The 21,090-nt window shown below is 45.4% G+C and overlaps 8 protein-coding genes across 8 annotated transcripts; 5 read left to right on the plus strand and 3 right to left on the minus strand.

The window, feature by feature from the left end:
- Window positions 1–340: 340 nt before the first annotated feature.
- GL218_03778 (DeSI-like protein sdu1) lies at window positions 341–1,183 on the plus strand (the record flags this gene model as incomplete). The annotated part of the gene is made up of 2 exons (XM_033580356.1): window positions 341–448; window positions 515–1,183. 2 exons carry the CDS (start codon window positions 341–343, stop codon window positions 1,181–1,183), a joined length of 777 nt encoding a protein of 258 aa, XP_033436386.1.
- A 278-nt stretch (window positions 1,184–1,461) lies between these two features.
- Window positions 1,462–2,025, minus strand: GL218_03779 (putative 37S ribosomal protein S18, mitochondrial; the record flags this gene model as incomplete). Its single annotated transcript, XM_033580357.1, has 1 exon — window positions 1,462–2,025. One exon carries the CDS (start codon window positions 2,023–2,025, stop codon window positions 1,462–1,464), a length of 564 nt encoding a protein of 187 aa, XP_033436385.1.
- Window positions 2,026–2,689: 664 nt separating this feature from the next.
- Window positions 2,690–4,367, plus strand: GL218_03780 (Mitochondrial import inner membrane translocase subunit tim44; the record flags this gene model as incomplete). Its single annotated transcript, XM_033580358.1, has 2 exons — window positions 2,690–3,639; window positions 3,692–4,367. 2 exons carry the CDS (start codon window positions 2,690–2,692, stop codon window positions 4,365–4,367), a joined length of 1,626 nt encoding a protein of 541 aa, XP_033437256.1.
- Window positions 4,368–4,778: 411 nt separating this feature from the next.
- Window positions 4,779–5,471, minus strand: GL218_03781 (uncharacterized protein; the record flags this gene model as incomplete). Its single annotated transcript, XM_033580359.1, has 1 exon — window positions 4,779–5,471. The coding sequence occupies one exon, from the start codon at window positions 5,469–5,471 to the stop codon at window positions 4,779–4,781; it is 693 nt and encodes a 230-aa protein (XP_033437257.1).
- A 1,243-nt stretch (window positions 5,472–6,714) lies between these two features.
- GL218_03782 (putative integral membrane protein) lies at window positions 6,715–8,151 on the plus strand (the record flags this gene model as incomplete). Its single annotated transcript, XM_033580360.1, has 1 exon — window positions 6,715–8,151. The coding sequence occupies one exon, from the start codon at window positions 6,715–6,717 to the stop codon at window positions 8,149–8,151; it is 1,437 nt and encodes a 478-aa protein (XP_033437254.1).
- A 474-nt stretch (window positions 8,152–8,625) lies between these two features.
- On the plus strand, window positions 8,626–14,271 carry GL218_03783 (Altered inheritance of mitochondria protein 6; the record flags this gene model as incomplete). The annotated part of the gene is made up of 7 exons (XM_033580361.1): window positions 8,626–8,819; window positions 8,882–9,092; window positions 11,151–11,409; window positions 11,462–11,503; window positions 11,558–12,463; window positions 12,519–12,616; window positions 13,879–14,271. 7 exons carry the CDS (start codon window positions 8,626–8,628, stop codon window positions 14,269–14,271), a joined length of 2,103 nt encoding a protein of 700 aa, XP_033437255.1.
- Window positions 14,272–15,745: 1,474 nt separating this feature from the next.
- On the minus strand, window positions 15,746–16,434 carry GL218_03784 (uncharacterized protein; the record flags this gene model as incomplete). Its single annotated transcript, XM_033580362.1, has 3 exons — window positions 15,746–15,801; window positions 15,852–16,068; window positions 16,144–16,434. 3 exons carry the CDS (start codon window positions 16,432–16,434, stop codon window positions 15,746–15,748), a joined length of 564 nt encoding a protein of 187 aa, XP_033437260.1.
- Window positions 16,435–19,550: 3,116 nt separating this feature from the next.
- Window positions 19,551–20,987, plus strand: GL218_03785 (Trichothecene 3-O-acetyltransferase; the record flags this gene model as incomplete). Its single annotated transcript, XM_033580363.1, has 1 exon — window positions 19,551–20,987. One exon carries the CDS (start codon window positions 19,551–19,553, stop codon window positions 20,985–20,987), a length of 1,437 nt encoding a protein of 478 aa, XP_033437261.1.
- Window positions 20,988–21,090: the final 103 nt, after the last annotated feature.

Consider the following 21,090-nt stretch of genomic DNA (forward strand, 5'->3'; position numbering starts at 1 on the left):
TGCTTGCATGTACCTAACTGGATAGCATGAAGTATGAAACTGTATTGTCCTTCGTAGTTGCCTCGAGGTAACGTAATCTGCCTTGCGTCAACTTTCCGACTTTATTCATGGCTTTTCTCTTGTTATTCACGATGATTCTCCGAACCTCCGTCTTATAGTAACACAACCGATACTATAGCAATATTCTCGTCTCGTCCATTATTTTCCTGTACAGCATACATCAAGCCTTCTTTGGATGTAAATGATTCTCCCCCGCTGCATTGGGACACCTCCTCTCCATACTAGGCGTAGCCGTACTTCCGCTTATCCTCTCACAACGTAACTCATACTAAACGCAAATATGTCGTCTAAGAAGTCAACGTCCAGCAGGACGTCAAGACAATCCCATCGATCAACGCTGTCGCTATCAAGAACCGAAATTGTGATTAATGTCTATGATCTGTTACCTGTAAGTAATTCAAAATATATAGTGTCGTCTAGCAGTGGTTACTGACAAAATGCCCAACATTAATAGCCTAGCCGTCTCTCTTCCGTCCTTTGGACAGTTGGTGCCTCACTACTACATTCAGGTGTCGTGATAAACGGGAAAGAGTATGCTTACGGTGGTCACGATCGGCCTGGGTTAACGGGCGTGTATTGGACACCACCAAAGACAGAACCACCTGGAGGTACTTTTAAGACCGAAATTCTACACGGTTTCTCGTTTGCGACTCAGGCCGAGATTGACACCATTATTCGCCATGCCTCCGACGAATTTCAAGGTACATCCTATAATCTACTTACCCGAAATTGCAACCACTTTACTAGCTACCTCTGCAAGAAGCTCACTGGTAGGCCTGGCCCGGGATGGCTTAATCGCGCTGCAAGTATTGGCGTTGCTTTCCCGTGTATCGTTCCTCGAGACTGGATCGAACCGCCTGATTTCGAGACGGCAGATGGTGCGCTGCTAGACGAAGAGGGACTCAACGACCATGAGAGAACTAGGATGCTTAGGGAGGATAGTTCTAGGAGACTGGCAACACATGAGAGCGATGACGACGGAGAACATTCGAGCCGGGCCAGCGAGGAAACTCACCGTTATAGCAGGGGTGGCAAAGGAAAAGGCCGAGCTAAGGACACAAGCGGACGAACATTACCACCTGCCGAGAGAGCACCTTCGTCTGGTAGACCAAGCATGTCTTAAGTGGAAGGATGATTTGATTACACTGGATTACACTGACTGCATTATAAGGCGTTGGCAACGAGTATGATAGTAACTTGGCTGGGTGGCGTTACATGAGGTTTGATTGATACCAAAGGCACGCTCCGTCGTTATGTAAAGCGCATTTAGCGCTCTTTTGACTATTTATATGCACAATGAACTTGCTGGATGATATTGTCCACTAATGCATATGGCAATGATGTGATATACACTGGTCGTATAGTTAATTGTTCCACTCTTACCCTTACTCTCTTCGTTATTTAGCCTAATCTTCTCGGCTTGGGGCTCCTTGTGCCACCGAACTTAAGCCTCGTAGAATCTGATACCTTCACGATCTTATCTCTCAGCATACGACCTTCGGTTCCCAGAAGAACCTTAACGGCGGCCTCCCGTCCAGCACCAAAGCCTCGTAGAACAACCTCCATGGCCGTGATATTTTTGTGCCAATTTCCCTGGTGAAGTTTATCTATAATGTACGCCGTCAGTTGGTAGGCAGCGTCGTAGGTGCTACGTTTAGCCTTCTTGAATCCAATATCGCCGGCTGACTTGCTGATAATTGCGCCACGATTCGGCTTCGTTACCGTGATATGGCAGTTGTGCTTATGTGCGTAGATGTGGAAATGAAAGGGCTCGGTCGCAGGTCCCCAGTCCTCTTTTGCCTCATTCTCATCGGCTCCCAGGATCTGTTCGGTTATTGTAGGCTGGTTTCGCGCTTTCGCAACAATGTCTTGCGCCAATATTCTTTTTAGAGCGGACATATCGCCTCCAGCTCCTAGACGCGGAGGTCCATTCGGTTGTGATGATTGCGCACTTCGTGGCAGCATGCTGAGAAGTGAAGGTGTGCGTTTAGGTCCATCATGCTGCGAATATGTTTGAGAGAAAGGACGGATATGTTGGTAGGTAGTTTGGGAGTAGGATATGGGAGTGCGGGCGGTCGCCAATAGGCGATTTTGTATTCGGCTCATCGTAGAAGCATTAGGTTGAATAGTCTGTCGGTGCTATATCGGGAAGCCCTCAGATATTACTTGAGAAGTAAGGCCGACGTCAATTGACCAATGTTGAAATGTCACCGTATGCCGTGACTCGCGGCTGATAAAACCTAGAAATTTTGACGGCACGGGATAAGAGAATTGCATCTCGGACCGGCCGAATTGTAAAATTCTGGGACTAGTATTGTTGGGTCGGAATATGATTGGCTAAGGTAGTTATTTTATTTAGTAAAGTACTACTTCTTCGGGTCAAGTTGTACATACATGTACATGTAAGTAATAGCCCTGTAGGTACCTAACCTAGGTGTATGTTCTAGGTACAATATAGAAGTACCTAAAAGTCCATGCTTTAGTTTAGGGAATTTTTCTATTTTCTATTTGCCGGCTTCGCCCGCCTTCATACATCAGTTGCGAAGAAATTCCTTGCCGGTTTTAATATCCTCCTACTCCCCCTCCAGACCGGTGGTCTTTTTTTTGCGACGCTTTCTCACAGCGCGAAATGACTTCACTAAGACAAGTTACTAGGAGCGCACCCCCGCCGGCCTTCCTGAGGGCACCTTCGTTCGCAGCTCACTCTTACGGCAGAGCTCCAGCATATAGACGGTTACTATCGAACACTGAGAGCTCTAAATTCTCAGGCAATAATATAGCACCACTCACCTCTCCTCGACTACTTTTTTCGCCACTTTCTCAGCTACAGTCACCCTTCATTCCCGAAACTATAGCTACCTTACAGTCCCGTCCTTTCCACCAAACGTCGAGATGGTACCAAGAACAACCCCAGCAAGCCCCGCAATCCGCTAAGCCAGACCCTAAACCTGCGGAACCAAAAGAAAAAGCCGAGCAGAAAGCCTCAGATACCGAATCCGAAGCGAAATCCAGCTCGGAGGAGAAGGCCGATCAACAAGAGGAGCAGGGCAAAAAGGAGGAGAAAAAGGAAGATCCACCGCCGCCACCTCCCCACGGTGACAAAACGCCATGGCAAGTCTTCATGGAAACAATGCAGACCGAGTTCAAGGCTTCGAAAGAATGGAACGAGTCGACCAAGCAACTGGCTGACTCAGCTCATTCCTTTACCGAGAGCGAATCTGTCCGCCGTGCGAGACAGGCCTATGAAAGCACCACAGGTGCTGTTTCGTCGACAGCAGGAAAAGTGCTGAAGACTTCAGCTACCGCGGTTGGAAAGGGTGCGGCATGGACATGGGAGACGCCGGTCATGAAAGGCGTTCGGAAAGGAGCAAATTTAACTGGAGATATATTGGACAAAGCGACGAAGCCGATACGGGAGACTGAGGCATACAAAAATGTCAAGGACGTAATCGACGATGGAAGTAGTTCAAGATATGGTGGTTGGGTTGAAAAGGAAGAGCGGAGGAAAGCTAGGGAACTTCGGGAGAAGCAAGCTCGTTCTATCCATGGCAAGGCAGAAGATGCAGTCGAAGATCCAAAGTAAGTCTAACAAGGATATTGGTTAATCGCAATTGACACTAACGATCTTCAGCGCTGGTACAAATATCACATTGCACAAAGACGCAGCCTGGAAAGAGGCGTGGCGGGATTTCCGAGATCAAAACAAGTTTGTCCAAGGGATATTCAATATGAAGAGTGTCTACAACGAATCTGAGAACCCCTTAATAACAACGGCACGGAGTATCACTGACCGTGTGGCTGGATTCTTCGCGGAGAACGAAACGGCCATGGTCATTCGAAAATTTCGCTCTATGGACCCTAATTTTCAGATTGAACCATTCCTCCAGGAGCTGAGAGAGTACATCTTACCCGAAGTGCTCGACGCTTATGTCAAGGGCGATACTGAAACTCTGAAGCTTTGGCTTTCGGCTGCTCAGTATTCAGTGTATGAAGCTTTGACCAAGCAGTACCTTCAAGCTGGCTTGAAGTCAGATGGTCGAATTCTTGATATAAGGCACGTAGACATCCTAAAAGCCCGCATGCTCGATCCTGGTGAGATTCCCGTCTTCATCATTACCTGCCGGACGCAGGAGGTTCATGTCTACCGAAACGCCAAGACAAATGAACTTGCCGCAGGAATGGAAGACAAAGTTCAACTGGTCACGTATGCGATCGGCATTACACGGACACCTGAGGATGTTAACAATCCGGAAACAAGGGGATGGAGATTGATCGAAATGCAAAAGAGCGGAAGGGACTATATATAAACCAGATATTCTGTCATATCTACACGCAGATACCCCCCAGCTCTATGATATAATACTGTACACTATCGACTAGAGACGACGGAATAAAGGCCGTGGAAGGCGGTCTCACTACACCACTCCAAGTTGGCGGCCTTGGACTAAGGCAGGCAAGGCGTTTGGGGTCAGCATGGTCAAATGTATGATAGACAAAAAGGTGCATATATGGACACGCATGGAACACTGCAATATACTAACTCTAAGTAGTAACCATGCCTCAATACATTAAACAGCAAGTCTAGCTTTACCTAAGTATTTCGGCTTCGTTCTATTCTATTTGCCCAGCAAACCCTATCAAGTCATAATCTAGTAGACCGCATTTTAGTCAGACTGTCGAAATCGAAGACAATATTTCAGCGTACCCTTGGGGGATTCCTAGTTTTCGAAGGTCTCCATCATCATCTTTATTTCTTCCTCACGTCGGATGCGATCTCGTAGTTCCATGAGGATTATTCCTTGAAGATTGAGACCCCACCTCAGGCGCCGTTGCCATGCTACCCTCCAACAATATCCGTTGCCCCAAATGTAGTCAAACGGTGATGCCTGGACAATCTGTCGGTTACCTGTCTCTAGCAGAGCTTCCTTTAATCGTTTCGAATGCTTAGATGCCTCGTTGGACATTTCAAACCATGACTCACAGGCAGCGGGGAGGGTGTCACGGGGGATATATGGTGCCGTGAACTTATGCCAATTTGCGTCGTAAAGGATGCGCTCACGATGGCTTTCCCAGATAGCTTGGTCAAAGTTCTCAAGGTTCTGGGCCATTTCTTTAGCCCTATGTGGAGATTTACACCTAAGGATCTCGGCGGCGATTTCCGGTTCATCGAATAAGAGCGCTTTGTGGTGTAAGTAGTAGTGCTCAGCTGTTGGGTAAACTTTTGACGGGTCGTAACTGTCGCGGAACGGCGATGGGTACCACATCGACATAAAACCGTACTTTTTCTCGAAAGGTTTCCAGTAGTAGACGATGTCTGGCTCTGGTTCTGGATCAGGGCCATATGAATCGCTTCCTATTCGGCCGATTCGGCCAAATATGGGCAATTTAATCTTGCTCAGGAAGGGCGCCATTGCTATGGTGTATTGCAGATATGATGGTATGATAGTATGACAGTATCTCGGTATGATAGTATACTGGTATACTGGTATACTGACTGACAAACTGTTTAATGAGTAGGTCAAACTAGTAAGAGATTTGAATACAATGTTTAAAAGGCTTGGTTACTTGAAATATTTTCCCAGGCGGATGTGATTAACGTATATATACTCGGTCCTTCCCGTTAGCTTTGATACCAGTAAGAACCATAAACCCCATGCCAACTACGACCAGCTATCTCGTGGGGTCAAAGTTTTCTCATAATATTCCCCGTGCGGCTTAAATGCAATAAGTTGGAACTAGACCACGAATATGCCCCTTCTAGAATAAGGGTTCTTTACGAAGACAGCAAGACCGCTTGTTCGCTACTTAAACTATCCACCCATAACCTCGGACGATGAAAGAAAAGGCATTTAGTTGAGTATATGAAACTATAAATGATAAATGTTTTAGGTGGTATTATAGGAGGCCCTTTCATATCTGGTAGATAGCTTTTAGGAGATAGCTAGAACAGGTAACTCTCGAAATAATAAACCATCACTACTACTGCTACCTGTCAAGCTTCGTGAATATGTAGCCTAAATTATGTAGTTCATGTTAATAAACAAGTACCTAATAGAAGCTATCTACACATAGGTACCTAACCTAGATATTTAAATTAATTAAACTGGCCTCTTATCTCCCTGTTCGTTCAATGCTCAGGCACTTCTATCCATCTCTACGTCCAAGCGAAAGGTTGACAAGACTAATAACGTATTAAGAAATATAAATCCCAACAATCGTAATAAATATTACGAAATGGTTTAAAATACGCATCGAGCTATGAATATACTAATTGAAACGGGCTGTTTGATTTATTTTGGCCATTAGAGCTTTAGGGGGCATTTACGTAGAGGTACATTAAGAGGTACCTAAGTATAGGTAGGTAAGTGAGGTCCTAGCATCAACGTTGAGAATTACCTAACATCACTAAGAGAACCTTATACATATGGTCCGTGCGCTATGCCTCTTCTAGGTCTAGCTGGTCTAGCTGGTCTAGGTAGCATTTTAACATTTTAGCGTTCCTAGAATAGAACATAGCGGAAATCATATCGTACCTAATTGTCAACAATGCCTTTACCAATTCTAGCCACCATCATCAACAAGTCATTTAGCTCATTAATAAAATTGAATTTTGGATGAGAGCATGACGATCGAAATAGCAAGGCGTCTTGCTCGATGATCTGCCGACCTCGCATTACGAGAGATGCTCTCAGCCAGCCTGGCATTCGCGCCTTGCTTTTTCTCGTAGCCCTCGTTTCTCTATACTCGATATACGGCTCATTCTACTTTTACCGTGATCCTCTCTCCATTTTCTTCTCCGAGGAACATGGGTTCGATCGTTTCTACTCGGCCACGCGCCAGGCCGAATCTGATTATTTTCTCGACGCCGTTATGGCGGACCCCGACTTGGCGCAATCCAAACTAGGCAATTCTGGTCCCACACCCCAGATTTGCGCCGTCTTTATAACCGTTGGAAGGAATGTGGATGGTCGGCAGTACATCGACAGTGCTGTAGGCTCATTCTTGGCTAATATGTCCCGTGCCGAGAGGCAGACCGTGCACTTGAAGCTGTTCTTTGCCGACGTACCGAACCCTACTACCCAGCACAAGAGCTATGCCCACCTAACGGCTGCTGGTATCGCCGACGAAGTATTCACTTATAACTCCACCTTACCACCGAAGCAAAAGGATGACAAGATTCGCGAGTTTATAGAGTATACCAAGGATCGTCAGGATAAGCATGCGCTAGAAAAGAAAACTGTATATGATTATGCATACGCTCTAGATCGTTGTGTTATGACTACCGAGGCTCCTTACATTGCGATTTTCGAGGAAGATATCCTTCTTGCTGATGGATGGGCCGCGAGGACTTTAAGGAATTTAAGAATTATCGAGGAGATGATGAAAGACCCTAAGCGGCGCGATCCTAAGAAAGGTAAAATTGATCCAGGTATACCAAACACATGGTTATACTTGCGTCTTTTTAACCAAGAACGGAGCTTTGGATGGTCGGGCGGGCCCGGATTTAGAAGCAATAACCTTCATGTCATATCAGCCGCGGTAGCTATTCCGCTCCTCTTAGTTCTCTTTTTAGTACGGAGAAAGCTACCGCGTCATCTAGCTCGACATCTGGATGGCTGGACGTTACTAGTGGTTTGCGGCGTTGCAGTACCGCTTATATTGTGGTTATTCTATGCCTCTGGTAAAGCTGCCCTCATTGGTTCACCACCGGGAGTTCGTGAGGAATTCTTCGGATGTTGCAACCAGGCATTGGTTTACAATCGTGAACACGCGGGAGAGTTATCAGAATTCTTGATGACTGCTTCTAAGCGAGCCGTCCCTGGTAGGAGCGATATGCTTCCAAAGAAGTTCGCTTATGATCATGGCTTTGCGAGAGTTAGTGCGTATCCGATGTTAGCGCAGCACGCAGGTAGAGTGAGCGCGATTGACACGAGTAATGACGAGGCGAAGCGTGTATGGAGTATGGCCTTCGAGGACTTGAAGCCGTCCAAATTGGCGAAGGAGCATGTTAAAGATGTACAAGTGCTGTTTGGAGACGAAGCAGCCGAGCAGATGAGAAGACAGTGGGTTCAAGCGCCAGGTGTAGCGTGAACAGTTGTCAATACGATTCATGAAATGAAGTTGCCTTAGCCGTTGTCTTTACCTAACACCCAAGTCAGCTATTCTACGCATATGATAGACACATATCAAAATTTTGAGATCGCTAATCAGTTCAACATGGGTTAGGTATTTTATTGAATTTTAATGGCCAAGACCAGGCGCTAATTTTCAAAGAGTTTAGCCTAGAGACTGTGCCGCTTTAATAGATCTTAAGAAGTGAGTCAGAAATACGGATGAAAGCGAGGCATATCGATCCATGAATCCTCATTAAAACTACCCTAAACCACGAAATTCACATTATAGAGTACCTACATATTCAACATTATTAATAAGACATCGGCGCTCAACACTCAACGCCCAACGCAATAGCTAGAATGGTAGTTGGGGAGAGTCTACTACCTGAACACGCTTCTAGTGGTAGCAGCGGCTTCTTTAGACTCCTCGACCTGCCCCTGGAACTTCGAAATGAGGTTTACGCGCACCTACTCGTCCAGTCGGAACCAATCATCTGCTCACGTGTATGGTTCCGGACCGCAGCTCGACACCTACGTCGGTTCGCGAAGGAAAATGCGCCTGATTGCTGTGGCCAGAACTACGCATGTACGCACTACGATGGGCGACTACGCCCGCGAACAAGCCTACTACGGGTCTGCCGCCAGGTAAGCAATGAGGCACTTGAGGTTTTGTATACCCAAAACGTATTCCGTGTTGACCTCGAGAGCCGCTTTACGTTCCTACGGTTCTTTACCATCGGCGAGGCGAATCTACGCCGTGTGCGCCATCTACGCCTCAGTGCCTTTACTGCGTACTATTCGTACTGTATAGCTGGGCCCGGCGAGAAGCAGTGGCAGTTCTTCCGCCCTGCAGCCCTCGACGCGGCGTCCTGGACGGCATTGCTTGAAGGCTTACTTACTCTTGAGTTCATCATGAAAGTACCTACCTGGGGCCATCATCGTGGATGGCCGGTGTGGGTTGGGCAGCTTGAGACCGTGCTAAGTTTCGTGGGCGGATGCATCGATGAGAGTACGGATGTTATTATTGACGATAATTACTCGATATTCCTATGCGAGGCTGTCGATCGGTGTTTTCGGAAGCCTTTCCGAAGAATAAGGACTAGGGAGGGCGATGCTTATTATTATAAGACCCGGTTTGATCCAGATAATATTACAGGTCCTGTAGCTAGTGATGAGGGCTAGACAGGTGAAATCTTGGCTTTGAATTTTATAATACCCTATCCTAGCGAATATCGTTACGGGCGCGTTCCTAAAGTCTTTCCTATAAGGTAATTTACATGCCTGATTACCCAGATGTCTGCCTACCTAGGTATACTTAGACGCTTGGTAATTTTCAACCGAATTGACGTTTAGGTTGTTACTAATGAAACTCCATTACCACCTGACATATGCACAGCCCAAGGTTACCAATTCTTATGGTTGGTATTCTATAACATTTAAAAACTCGTTGAGTTGGTTGGTTCTTGCTGCATACGACAAGATTGGTTGAGGCTGTGGAGGGCTTTGCCTAAGGGATACATCTGATACTTAGGCCTCACCAATAACTACAACACTATATTTTATACCTACGGCTACGGTACTATACTTTTATCAAACCAACGGTCGTACATAGTGGTTAAGAAGCTCCGAGCTAACACCTCTAACCACTGTCCAAGCTTTTGGGGCACTAGACTAAGACGACTTTCGGTGTGTGCGCTTTGATTCTACTTCAAACCAGTATCAGTATACTTCTCGAATGATAATATCATCTGACGATATATTGGTTGGGGTGCTGGCCCGTCTGGTTCTCTAATCGTCACCTGTGTCTCACTAGCGAACCAAAACTAACGAAAAGGGGTCTACGGATATTCTCGTCTACGATCACGCGTGGAAAGCCGTCGTAGCGGATGTCGCATGCCGTATTACAACTACCTAGGTTCTTAGAAATTCAACAGGTACAGCATCGAGACTGTCTCTAGCTAACGTACTAGTGTATTAGGTATCCTAGGTACTCGTCTAGGTACCTGAGGTAATCCTAACTACATCAGAAAAAGGAACAGCTGCGGTTGATTTAGTATATTCCTACTCTGCTCCTACTCTGCTGGATATTACATTATTGGGTTATTAATACTTAAAATGACAACTAAAGATCGCCAAGACCAAGTGCTACCTACTGTAGCTCTTCAGTTTTGGCGCTTCGTGTAGCACAGCAGATCCGAATCAATATTTTCCAGACCGGAGTAGTAGATCTGAAATCCTTCGGCCTTTCCGTATATTGAGTCGGCGTACAGGATTGATACATTTGACTTATAAAGAAGGATAATAGCTGAATATGTATTTCGACTATGTGGTTTCTCACCGAGCTTCCTTCTTGAGATGTGCTGGCTTGTGACCCCTGAGTACAGGTCTGTATTCACATGCTTAGACCTACAATATTATGAATGAGAATCAATTACATTAAATAGCTTTAAATGCATCAACCCACAAGCATCGAACATGTGTATACTGATTTGATTTAAACATATTCTCACCAAATCCTGTATACAAGAGTCAGATTTACAAGTGAGGATATAATTAGATGTAAAGTCGGTATATCCGGCCAATGCACATGAACCCATCCCGGGTCTCAGCTTTTGGATGTGGGGGCTGACCGGGGAGAACACGCGGTAGTCTCCTTTAAGAAGGTGTTATTTACCAAGGATCTCCGAACGGCACACGGGCTGAGAATCCGCCCCTTTATTGGTCTATACAACGTAGGAAGCTAATTTGTTTACTGCCTCTGGTATTTTTTGTAGTTATAATAAAAGCCACATGTTAGACTTGTAGATTTTACAAAAATCGTTGCGGATCTGAGATTTTGCTTCTCAAGCATCCTTGGTCGCCTCGCTCTCGAAGCTCACTGAAATATGGAGCTCACCTTGCTTGCGATCGCGGTCGCTGGACTATCCGTTAGGCTCCCAATGACTTCATTCGCAATTATATCTAATAAAGACATAGTCTATCCCACTCGCTCAGTGTGAGAAGCAAGTCACAGATGGAATATCTAGCTGTGGAAATGAATGGATGCCTAGAGACAATGTCACTATTGCGCAAGGAACGGACACGCGTAGTGGATATAGTACGGCGGTGCAAACCTTTTGTAGCACAGCGAATGGGCAGACAGTGAAGTCTGGGGGATATCTCTCACTCGCGACAGAAGTCTTCCTTAACGACGGGAAGAGCCCCGCTACATACGGTGTTCTAGGATTTGTATACTGTAAGTTTGTTGTGTTGAAGTCTTCATCGGAGTCTAATATTCGCTCGTGTAGTCGAGGTCCACAATAAAGAAAACTCGGATCATACTATTTCAAGTCAGTACTGCAGAGGGGATGTATGATATGGGCCCGACTACTAACACTAGCTAGCCGAGAATTGTGAGAAATACCTCTTGGCACTTAGCGCTGACGGTGGTCAATGTTCTGGAGAGCAAAACCATGACACGAAGGGTGGCACTTGGCAAGTCGGGAATAATGGCGTCTCATACCATGCCCTGGGAAATGAGATACCACCCAAACAAGACGCCGTTAATAAGTTATTTTCCGGCTCTGCTTTGGGGGCACAAAGTGTCAATAAAGGATCCGGCCCACCCCTGAACCCCTGGCCGCTGGATTCTCTGAATAGCGTCAAGCCTACGAACTGCCATAGTCATAACGACTATACCCGAAATATCCCCGTATACTCAGCTTTAAGTGCAGGGTGCATTGGGATTGAAGCTGATGTTTGGTATTCTAACGGAGACGTTATTATTGGCCATATCCTTCCAACTCCTGGAAGGACTTTAACAGTGCAGTATACCCAGCCGCTGCGAGCAATACTGGATCACAACAACGGCGGCTCTCCCGGGAATGTTGGTCTGTACAAGGCCAGCCCCGGACAGAGCGTCACGCTCCTTGTAGATTTCAAGACCTCTGATACCCAGACTCTGGATGCTGTCGTCAAGGCACTCCAACCCCTCCGGGACGGCGGATACCTCAGTCACCTCGATGGTGATAAGTTCGTTGAGAGACAGATAACAGTTGTCGCTAGCGGGAGTGCTCCATTTGACCGCATCAACTCAGGCGACGGTGTTCCTAACAGAGACGTATTTTACGACGCCCACGTAGACCAATGGGACAGTAAATTCACCAGCCAGAATTCATACTACGCCTCGGCCGATTTTGAAGACGCCGTTGGAAGCCCAGGCAGCGTGAGCGACTTCAGTCAGGACCAAAAGAGTACAGTCCAATCGCAAGTTGAGAAAGCTCATTCGGCAGGTCTTAAAGTGCGATACTGTAAGTTCAACTCTGCTATACTTCCAGTTTAGACATAGACTGACATACCTTATAGACAATTTGCCGGGAGATTATCTTTGGGAACCCCTCGCAGCTCTTGGAGTAGATCGGTTAAACGCTGATGATATGTATGACACGGCTAGACTTCCACGGGTATAGTATGATTTAGGATTTGTGAATATCTGTAAATAGGAAACCTAACCTATACGAGAGGTATGATTTTGGATAAGAGAAGTCTTTGGGGGTAGAATATAAGTTAATGCGTGGAAATGTCCAGGTTAGTCCCGACGAGATGGAACCCAATTCGAATCCTAGTAACACTAGACTTTTTCCGGTTTATTCAATCCTACCTACCTATATCATTCTACTTACCCACTCTAGAGGATGGATTCTGATATATGACGGAGGATAAACTTAGGTACTTACCTAGAAAATTGTAAATATTTTAACCTAATACTAGGATACGAATGGCCTCCATAAAGGGCCACCAATTGATTCAATAAGAGACGCTATAGGTCAAGATGCACGCGCCTCATAACAAACACCACGAGCCAACCGGATTCGGGGTTCCATCCAAGCACCCCACGACACAAAGAGGCCTGCAGCTAGCCTATCAAGAAGCGCTTCTTTAGAACGAACGAATAGATAACTCCAAGATCCCTGAATGATGGGTTCTGTCGCCGAGTACTACTTCCATGAGGAGATCGACTGTCCGTAATTCTAGGCTTGTGACCATATCGGGCTCTTGTGATAGGCAACTCAAGCTTTAGCTTCTTTAACTCCAACGCGAAAGCTCAAAAAGTCACTATCGTGAGCGTATTCAATGTCTTCTCATCGGCTCATATCGGTGCCTTCAAGGCGTCGCGTACGGCCCGAAACCCCACCACCGGCATATTCAGAATACGACATGCACGAAATGTCCCAGCTAGTTCCCTACGACCAAGGTATTCAGAGCACGCTAGAGTTAGAGTACCACGCAGCGGGTATACCACCGCAATCTGCCACAACCGGTCCCCGTTGTCAATCCACCTTCTGTTATAGAACCGTGACAGGGACGAGCCACTACTGTCGAAAACATAAATGTAATATAACCGGCTGTGTTGGTCGTAGAGAAAAGGGGCATGGCAAGCGCTATTGTACGGTACACGAGTGTTTCTGGAGAGGATGCCACAGCTCTAAAGCCGGACGTTCGAATTATTGCGATCAGCATACTTGTCAACTAGAAGGTTGTCACGAACCAAGTCCAGAGGAATACTATCGTTACTGCAATATCCATACTTGTCGTGTCCAGCGCTGTGCTGGTCGGCGCGAATCTCCCTCGAGGTATTGTTCCAAGCACAGATGCCACGCCAGCCACTGTTCTCGCGCATTTTCAAAATCAAGCGAATTTTGTATGGACCATAGATGCGAAGTAGATCGATGCGGAGCGGCGCGGCGCGACGGTAGCAATCTTTGCAGTCGTCACGAGTGTTCGGTCGAAGATTGTAACGGGAGGAGGTTCGAGAAGAGCCAGTTCTGTGGCGCGCACAAATGTGTTACTAAGGGATGCGCGGATGTTCAAATTGAAGGGTTTCGCCATTGCGCACAGCACAAGTGCCGTTCGTGCGAGAGGCCTTGCATCCCTGAGAGTGGTTTTTGTCGTCGACACAAATGCCGAGAGCCGAGATGTCCGCAAGCACGAGCGAGCGGCACGACCTGGTGTCTACGGCATGTCTGTCAATGGGTCGGATGTACTGAGCCTGCGTTCCAGCGTAATGGGTACTGTGGTGACCATACCTGCTCTGCAGGAGATTGCACTGAGAGCGTAGTTCAGGGAGAGAACGCCATTGGCTTCTGCTGTCGTCATCATACTTGTACAGAACAGGACTGTCTTCAGGAGATTTCGAGAATCGCGTACTGTGCCGAACACGAATGTCCACGACGCACATGTCTCAACTCTCGATTTTGGGGTGATAAGAAGGACGAGAAAGAGCACCAATGTTGCAGAAATCATACATGTGCTCAAGAGACCTGCTACGCCCCTACGATGCGTAACAGGGCGTTTTGTGAACAACATGTATGCTCCTATACTGGGGGTTGCATGTCGTCTAAAGTTCCTAACCTCGAATGCTGCGAGGCGCATAGGTGTAACCAGGGTTCATGTCGAAACCCCTGTATCCCAAGTAGTCTATTCTGCAACGATCACGTCTGTGCTTGGGAGATAGGATGCTTACGCGGTCGTGGTGGTCCAGACCATATCTATTGCGAGTCTCACACATGTACGGAACAAAGTTGCTACGAGAGATGTAAAGGACCGCATGGTCTTTGCTCCGTACATGCGTGTCGATGGAGTCCATCGTGCCTGGACGCACCCTCGAACTCCGGCGAATATTGCCAGCGTCATTCGTGTATCAAAAGCGGATGTACTAGGGCAAGTTTGGTTGAGGGGAGTCTGTGTCGTCATCACGCCTGTTCCTGGAATTCGTCCGTCTGCCTCAAGCCTCGTTGGAAAAAGAGTAGTTACTGCGGAGATCATACCTGCGGCGAGATGGGCTGTGGCTTTTCTCGAGTTCCGGGCGGGTCATATTGCTCAGATCATTCCTGTCAGGCATCTAAATCTTGTACCGGACAGGCGGAAATGGGAAGTGACTATTGCATCGAGCACAAGTGCGGTAGGCCGAACTGTAGATTGAAAAGCACAGGGGGTACACGGTTTTGCAAGAACCATAAATCCTTATATCACCCAATAGGGACTCATCAACTGACAAGCCTACAGAGGTAAGGATAATATCGTCCCCGAAGCGTCATGTTAGCTTACTCGTGCAGTTTTCGGTCGCGTGCGGGATACGGTGTAATTGACCCCTTACTCGCAGCATCGCTTACACATGTGGACTCTCCACGGAAATTTCCGAAAAGTCATCCTCGGCAACGCAAATGGGCGTGAGATAGTGGCCGTTGTTCGTAGTGACTAACCTTGATTTTTGAAATGACTAGATTGTACTCATATGAATCCATTGTCAGATTGGGTTGATACTGGTACCTGCCACGAGATATTGATTGTACGATTCAGCTTATGAGGCATATGGCAAGTCTATAGAATTAGCATACGGAGAATGTATATCCTGAGGTTAGATTACTATGGACCATTTACAACTGATAACTCTTATTCAAACCGAGTTAGGAGATTTTCAGATATTGCAAGGTTTCTTGTAAGGTATTTGTATATGGGTTGAGCATATCAGAATTCCTACAATTGATATGAGAACATGTTCTGCGCCTCTTGACAACATATTACCGAACCTTTCAAGAATGAATCACAACCAAAGTCACCTTTGTCCAGGGTCTGTCCACGTCATATGCTTAATACACTGTCAGCGTGAACAACCCTATTGGGGACGCAATGACTTACCGGTATTTCCTGCAGGCGTCCATCGAAAGTCATACATGCCGTTAAACGGGCGAACCCCGATATTTCCTCCTATTTCCAAATCTCCTCGAGACTTGAAGGATAGTTCGGTCTGCAAAGCATCCGTGTCAGGATTGCACCCGTACACAACATCATAAATAGCACGTGGATCTCCACGTTCAGTCATGAACATTTTGGTCGTATTATCTTTCACCTCATACTATGTATTTATGATTTGTTAGCATCTATCTAGGAGGTAGGTAACTAGGAAATATCGAAGATTTATTAGATTTACCTCCCCGTTGATGACTGCGCGGCGAGGCGGGTCCCAAGGTAGAGTGATCACGCCGTCAACGAGTATAAGCTGGCTCGTGGAATTTCCGGCCGGACTAACAAAAAGATGTTGGTCACCGCCACCCCAGTCCCAGATATTCAAAAAATGGTTATGAATGTCTGGAAATGACGCATTCTGTATCTGAAGGGCGAAGCTCTCGGCAATATTGTTAGAGAGTGGGCTTGTAGGAATATCGCATGCCAAGATAGTGGCGGCTAAGATGAGGATAAGAGAGGTAGGCAGCATCATCATTTGAAGAATTTACTTTGAAGCAGATATTAGAGCTACTATATCTTGATACCTCTTTTGTCCCGTCCTAGTTGTGCTATAATATATAAGTGAGTTCCAATAGTCTCAAGAAGTCAGCTGAAGATGAACAAAATGTTATACGTCTTTGCCAAGACTTTATACGAGGTTATGCATCAGCTTGTACAGAAAGGTTGTATTATTGCTATGTCATTTTGCTGCAGAATCGGATCTAGACGCTCGATAAATCTTACCTGCAGAACGTAAGGTAATACACATTGTTACTTTTAACTACCTACCTCATGTACTTAATTTCTGTCAACTGGTCACCTGAGTATAAGCTTCTAATAAATGGTCACTTCATTCGCCTTTTCAACAATCCAAGTTTCCCGACCATCCGCTGCAAGGGTCAAACTTGCGCCGTATTACCTTTAGTATATGATATGTGATATATGATATTAGATGAAGAATGGTATGGCTTAATGGGGAAATGGTTCTCGCTGTATAATGCGGAGGTATCTACCTAAGTAACTTAAAGTAGCCTTTTAAGTATTCTCTTCACTAATAGGTACCTAACCTAGGTAGTTACCCAGTAATTAAAAGCGGTTTGTTATTAAACTCTTGATAAATGGCTAGCTTTTTAAGAGTCCATTCTTTTATACGCGTATATAACTGCTTTCATATTCTTTTTATATCATTTCCAATTGATATATTAGCGCAGTCTATCGAGTCTCGTGCCTTTCGGGCGCTGCAGATTTCCTATTAAAGAAGCGTGCAGGGCCAGGGGATACCTCCGAGCCAATTAAAAGGTGTGGAAAAAGCGAAAGACTCATGAAACTTTATGAAAGTTCGGAAATATCCCAAAACGGGTGGGAAATGCGTTAGTGCGGAAGTATTTCGGATGAGTCTTTACTTATCGGCCGATTCTTTCTTTAATTGATGTAACATTTGATAGACAGTGCTAATATTAGTAATAAGACCCAATTGTCGCATGCTTATTCTTTAATAATACGACAACTTAATCATTAGTAGTGCTATAGATGTGGTTACTTATACTAAAGTAAGATTTTTGTATTACCTAATAAGCTGTTTGTTTATATAGGAGGTAGTTATAGTTATAAAAAGTCTAACTAACTAATTTAGAACCTCAATCAATACACTATTATTCATACTTGTATTCACGACACCGCTACATGACGGATTGTAGGTGATACATTAAGTACATGTTATTACTATCAATTAACCTTTACTTCATGGTGGCTTTTGCAATGAAGCTCCGGACTCAGAATAATTGTCCCGAAATTACTACTCCCGGACAGTTTTAAGCGATCTTTTATGTATTGCAATTTTGCCACGTACTTTTTAGAATCACATTCAAGTATCACTTTCAGCAGCCCACATAGTTGTCAAGTTCCTGTTTTAGCTATTACAATACCCCGCTATTTTATCTGGTATAATCATACACCGAAGTAGGTGCCTAACATACGAAGATACCTACCTTATGGTTAGAAAATGTAGTCTGGAACTTGATGTCGGCATACAATAAGGCTACCCCGCTGGGTAGTCGCTAAATACCAGGTCTATAAAGAGACTATGCGTTCCCCCTGTTCTTGGAAGCGCATGGGTTAAGACAGCCACCAATATACTACTATACTAGCGGCTAGGCCCTTACTTCTTGCTCGGTGCAGCACGACCGACCCATAGCACTTAGTAAGTAAATGCATTAACTATCTCTTAGTTTTCCATAGATGCCGACAGCTAATCAAACTCCCGTAATAGGCGCTTCGGCCCCATGAGAAACGCCACTGCGCTAGTGATGCCGTAGTTACTAGTATACGTAGGTAGTTCGTGAATCTTAAAGCTATTGCTGTAGACTAACAAAGTCCCGGATTACTTGATTAAGTAATCAATCAAAACAAGAATTGCTTTTTTTTTTCCCATGGCCAATGCCTCGTTTAGGAAATGTCCAAGTTCGGTTAGGAAGCCCCAGCTTCTGAAACAAGCTTGAAAGGGCAAAAGGGACTCCGAGGCAATCTTGGCAGAAGCAGCCCCACGGTGGGCGGTCGGATGCTTAGAACGAGGTATGATGTCTTGGTAAAGAATGTCTCGTAAACGAGAGAAGACGGGTCAAATCTTAAAGAGTTATATCGGAAATATTTGATCTCTCTACAATCTAAGGAAATGCTTTGTTTTAATAATGAACTAATAGTGAAGCATTTATAATCACCTAGCTTAATCTATATACAGTTTATATATTAAAACTGACCACTTGGTTTCGGGGAATTCGTATAATATACTAGGTGAAGATACTAACTAGCGGGATACCCGGAGACCCGGGATGCCAGGATAGTCCAGCTAGGTAATTTACCAAGACTGATGCGAAGCGCCATCTTCCCCTTGATCGGGTAAAATGTGATCTTGGAAGTCCACTTCGTATTACGTAGTCCACGATATCTAGCTCACCTTAGCTGACTAGCCCCCAGCATTCACTATGTTATGTGGAAGATAACATTAGCTCACCGATAGTCGAGAGTATTCAGAATGTGATCACTCGGCGAGGGAACGAGTTAATTGTTACGGGAAGAACCATAAACTTATCTTATACCTAATTTGTTGTTGATATAGTTAATAATTATTCGTTCTACCTACTAAGCTATCTTAGCATTTTGAAGATGGGGCCTTCTGACAGAGACTATACTCATATATCATATTGTTAAGCACTGTAGAAGTATATACCCCATCTCGCGCTAAGTACGCATAAAGGTTCCCGGACTGTTTTAACACTAGATCAGACCACTTAAAGGTTAAACTGACCATAGGAACTCGTAGTTTCCACCGTAAATATGCTCATGATAATTAACTAGATATGTGATAGCCTAGAGGTCTAGTTTCTCTTAGGCTACAAGGATATGGGCATCTAAATGTCTCACTATGAACCTTTCCCTCTCCCCATACTCACGTAGGTATGCCTATATATAAGACACTTGGAGCTATCGACTTTCTCTTATTATTAACATTCTTTCTACTACTACTATATCTTTACATCTTGATCTGAAACCGAGGATATCTTATATTATCTATCTAACAAGTTTCCCTTTACTAAATACATATAATACGTTGCCATGCTTCAGCAACAAGTGTTTCACCTTCATCCACATGGCTGGGAGGATGACCCAGAGGAAGAAAGATATAAGGTTTCAACACTTGACTACCTCTCCGGTCTTCGTTATAACAATTATGCTCTATTTTTCAGACTAGATGACGGGGCCAAAAGACGAGTGGCTAGTATTCTAAAGGAAGGCCTCGAACGCACTATCAGTCAAGCACGACATGTGTGTGGGACGATTGAAAAGGATTCAGAAGGCGGACATTCTTTTGTGAAGAAGAGAGACAGTACAGTACAGTTTGTTGTCCAGTGGCTCGACTCGGCCGCGGACAACTATCCATCATTCGATGATCTCTATGATTCACACTTTAGCACACTCACACTAGGGCCACTGGATCTCTGGAGCGTCTATCCAATGACGGCTGGAGACAAGCCTGAAGCGCATCCAGATAATAGTCCCGCTGTCTCGGCGTTCAAAGCAAACTTTGTTCGAGGCGGGCTTGTTTTCAACATGCATCACCACCATTACGCTAATGATGTTCTTGGTTGGACTGCGTTCACTCATCAACTAGCCGAGAACTGCTACGCTCTTTTTAATGGGACTTCATTCCCTACATGGGATCCTATATATTTAGACCGCTCGCGGGTAACAAAGAATGAAGTCCCCGAAGAATCTAGGGTTACGGGGCCTATCCAGCAAGAACGCCACCCTGACCATACTATGGGCATAGTGCTCCTCTTCCATTTGTCCAAGAGCAAAGCTAGTGAACTGAAGAAATTGGCAACGCCAACTAACGGTTCTCGGATATCAACATACGATGCCTTTTCTGCCTTTATATGGCGCACACTTTCTCGACTTCGAGCCCCCGTGTTCAAGCCTGATCCCTCATCCAACTTATTCTGGGCCGAAGCCGTCGATATGCGTCGACGTTTCCACAGCCCCGAATGTCCAGAGCGTACGCAGGGCAATATTATGTTTGCAGTCCGGTCCACAGCAGCTCCGGTTCAGCAACCAACAGTGGCTGAAATTATCTCAGAATGGCCACTCTCTAAATTAGCATCGTATATTCGCAAGCTCACAAACTGCGTCACGCAAGAAAATCTTGACAAGACATTAGACGTTGTGGCACTTATACGAGACAAGACGGCGTTGAATGCTCGTGTCGACTCACATCCGCCTATGTCGGTTCTGCAAACTGACCATCGTCGCGCAAATGTTGCTGCTGCCGACTTTGGTTTTGGGAAGCCAGTTACGTATCGACATCTATGGGATGATATATCCGTAGGAGTGATCCTTATTTACCCCCCACGCTCAACAGCCCCTGATTCAGATGAAGGCTGCGAGTTTGCTATTATGTATGAGAAGAATTTGGCTCAAACATTGATTAAAGATCCAGAGTGGAATAGATATTTCGAGTATAGGGGAGTCACTGCTGATCATCGCTGTGGCTAACCTATTTTATGGTGTGTAATTATTAAGAGATAGTCAAAAGCATTACGTTCCAGTGCTAAATATATTGAGTATTAAAAAGCTTGGAAGGCATCTGCTCTCCAAT

The sequence above is a fragment of the Daldinia childiae genome, assembly GCF_008694065.1.
Source record: "Daldinia childiae strain JS-1345 chromosome Unknown Scaffold3, whole genome shotgun sequence".
Lineage (NCBI taxonomy): Eukaryota > Fungi > Ascomycota > Sordariomycetes > Xylariales > Hypoxylaceae > Daldinia > Daldinia childiae.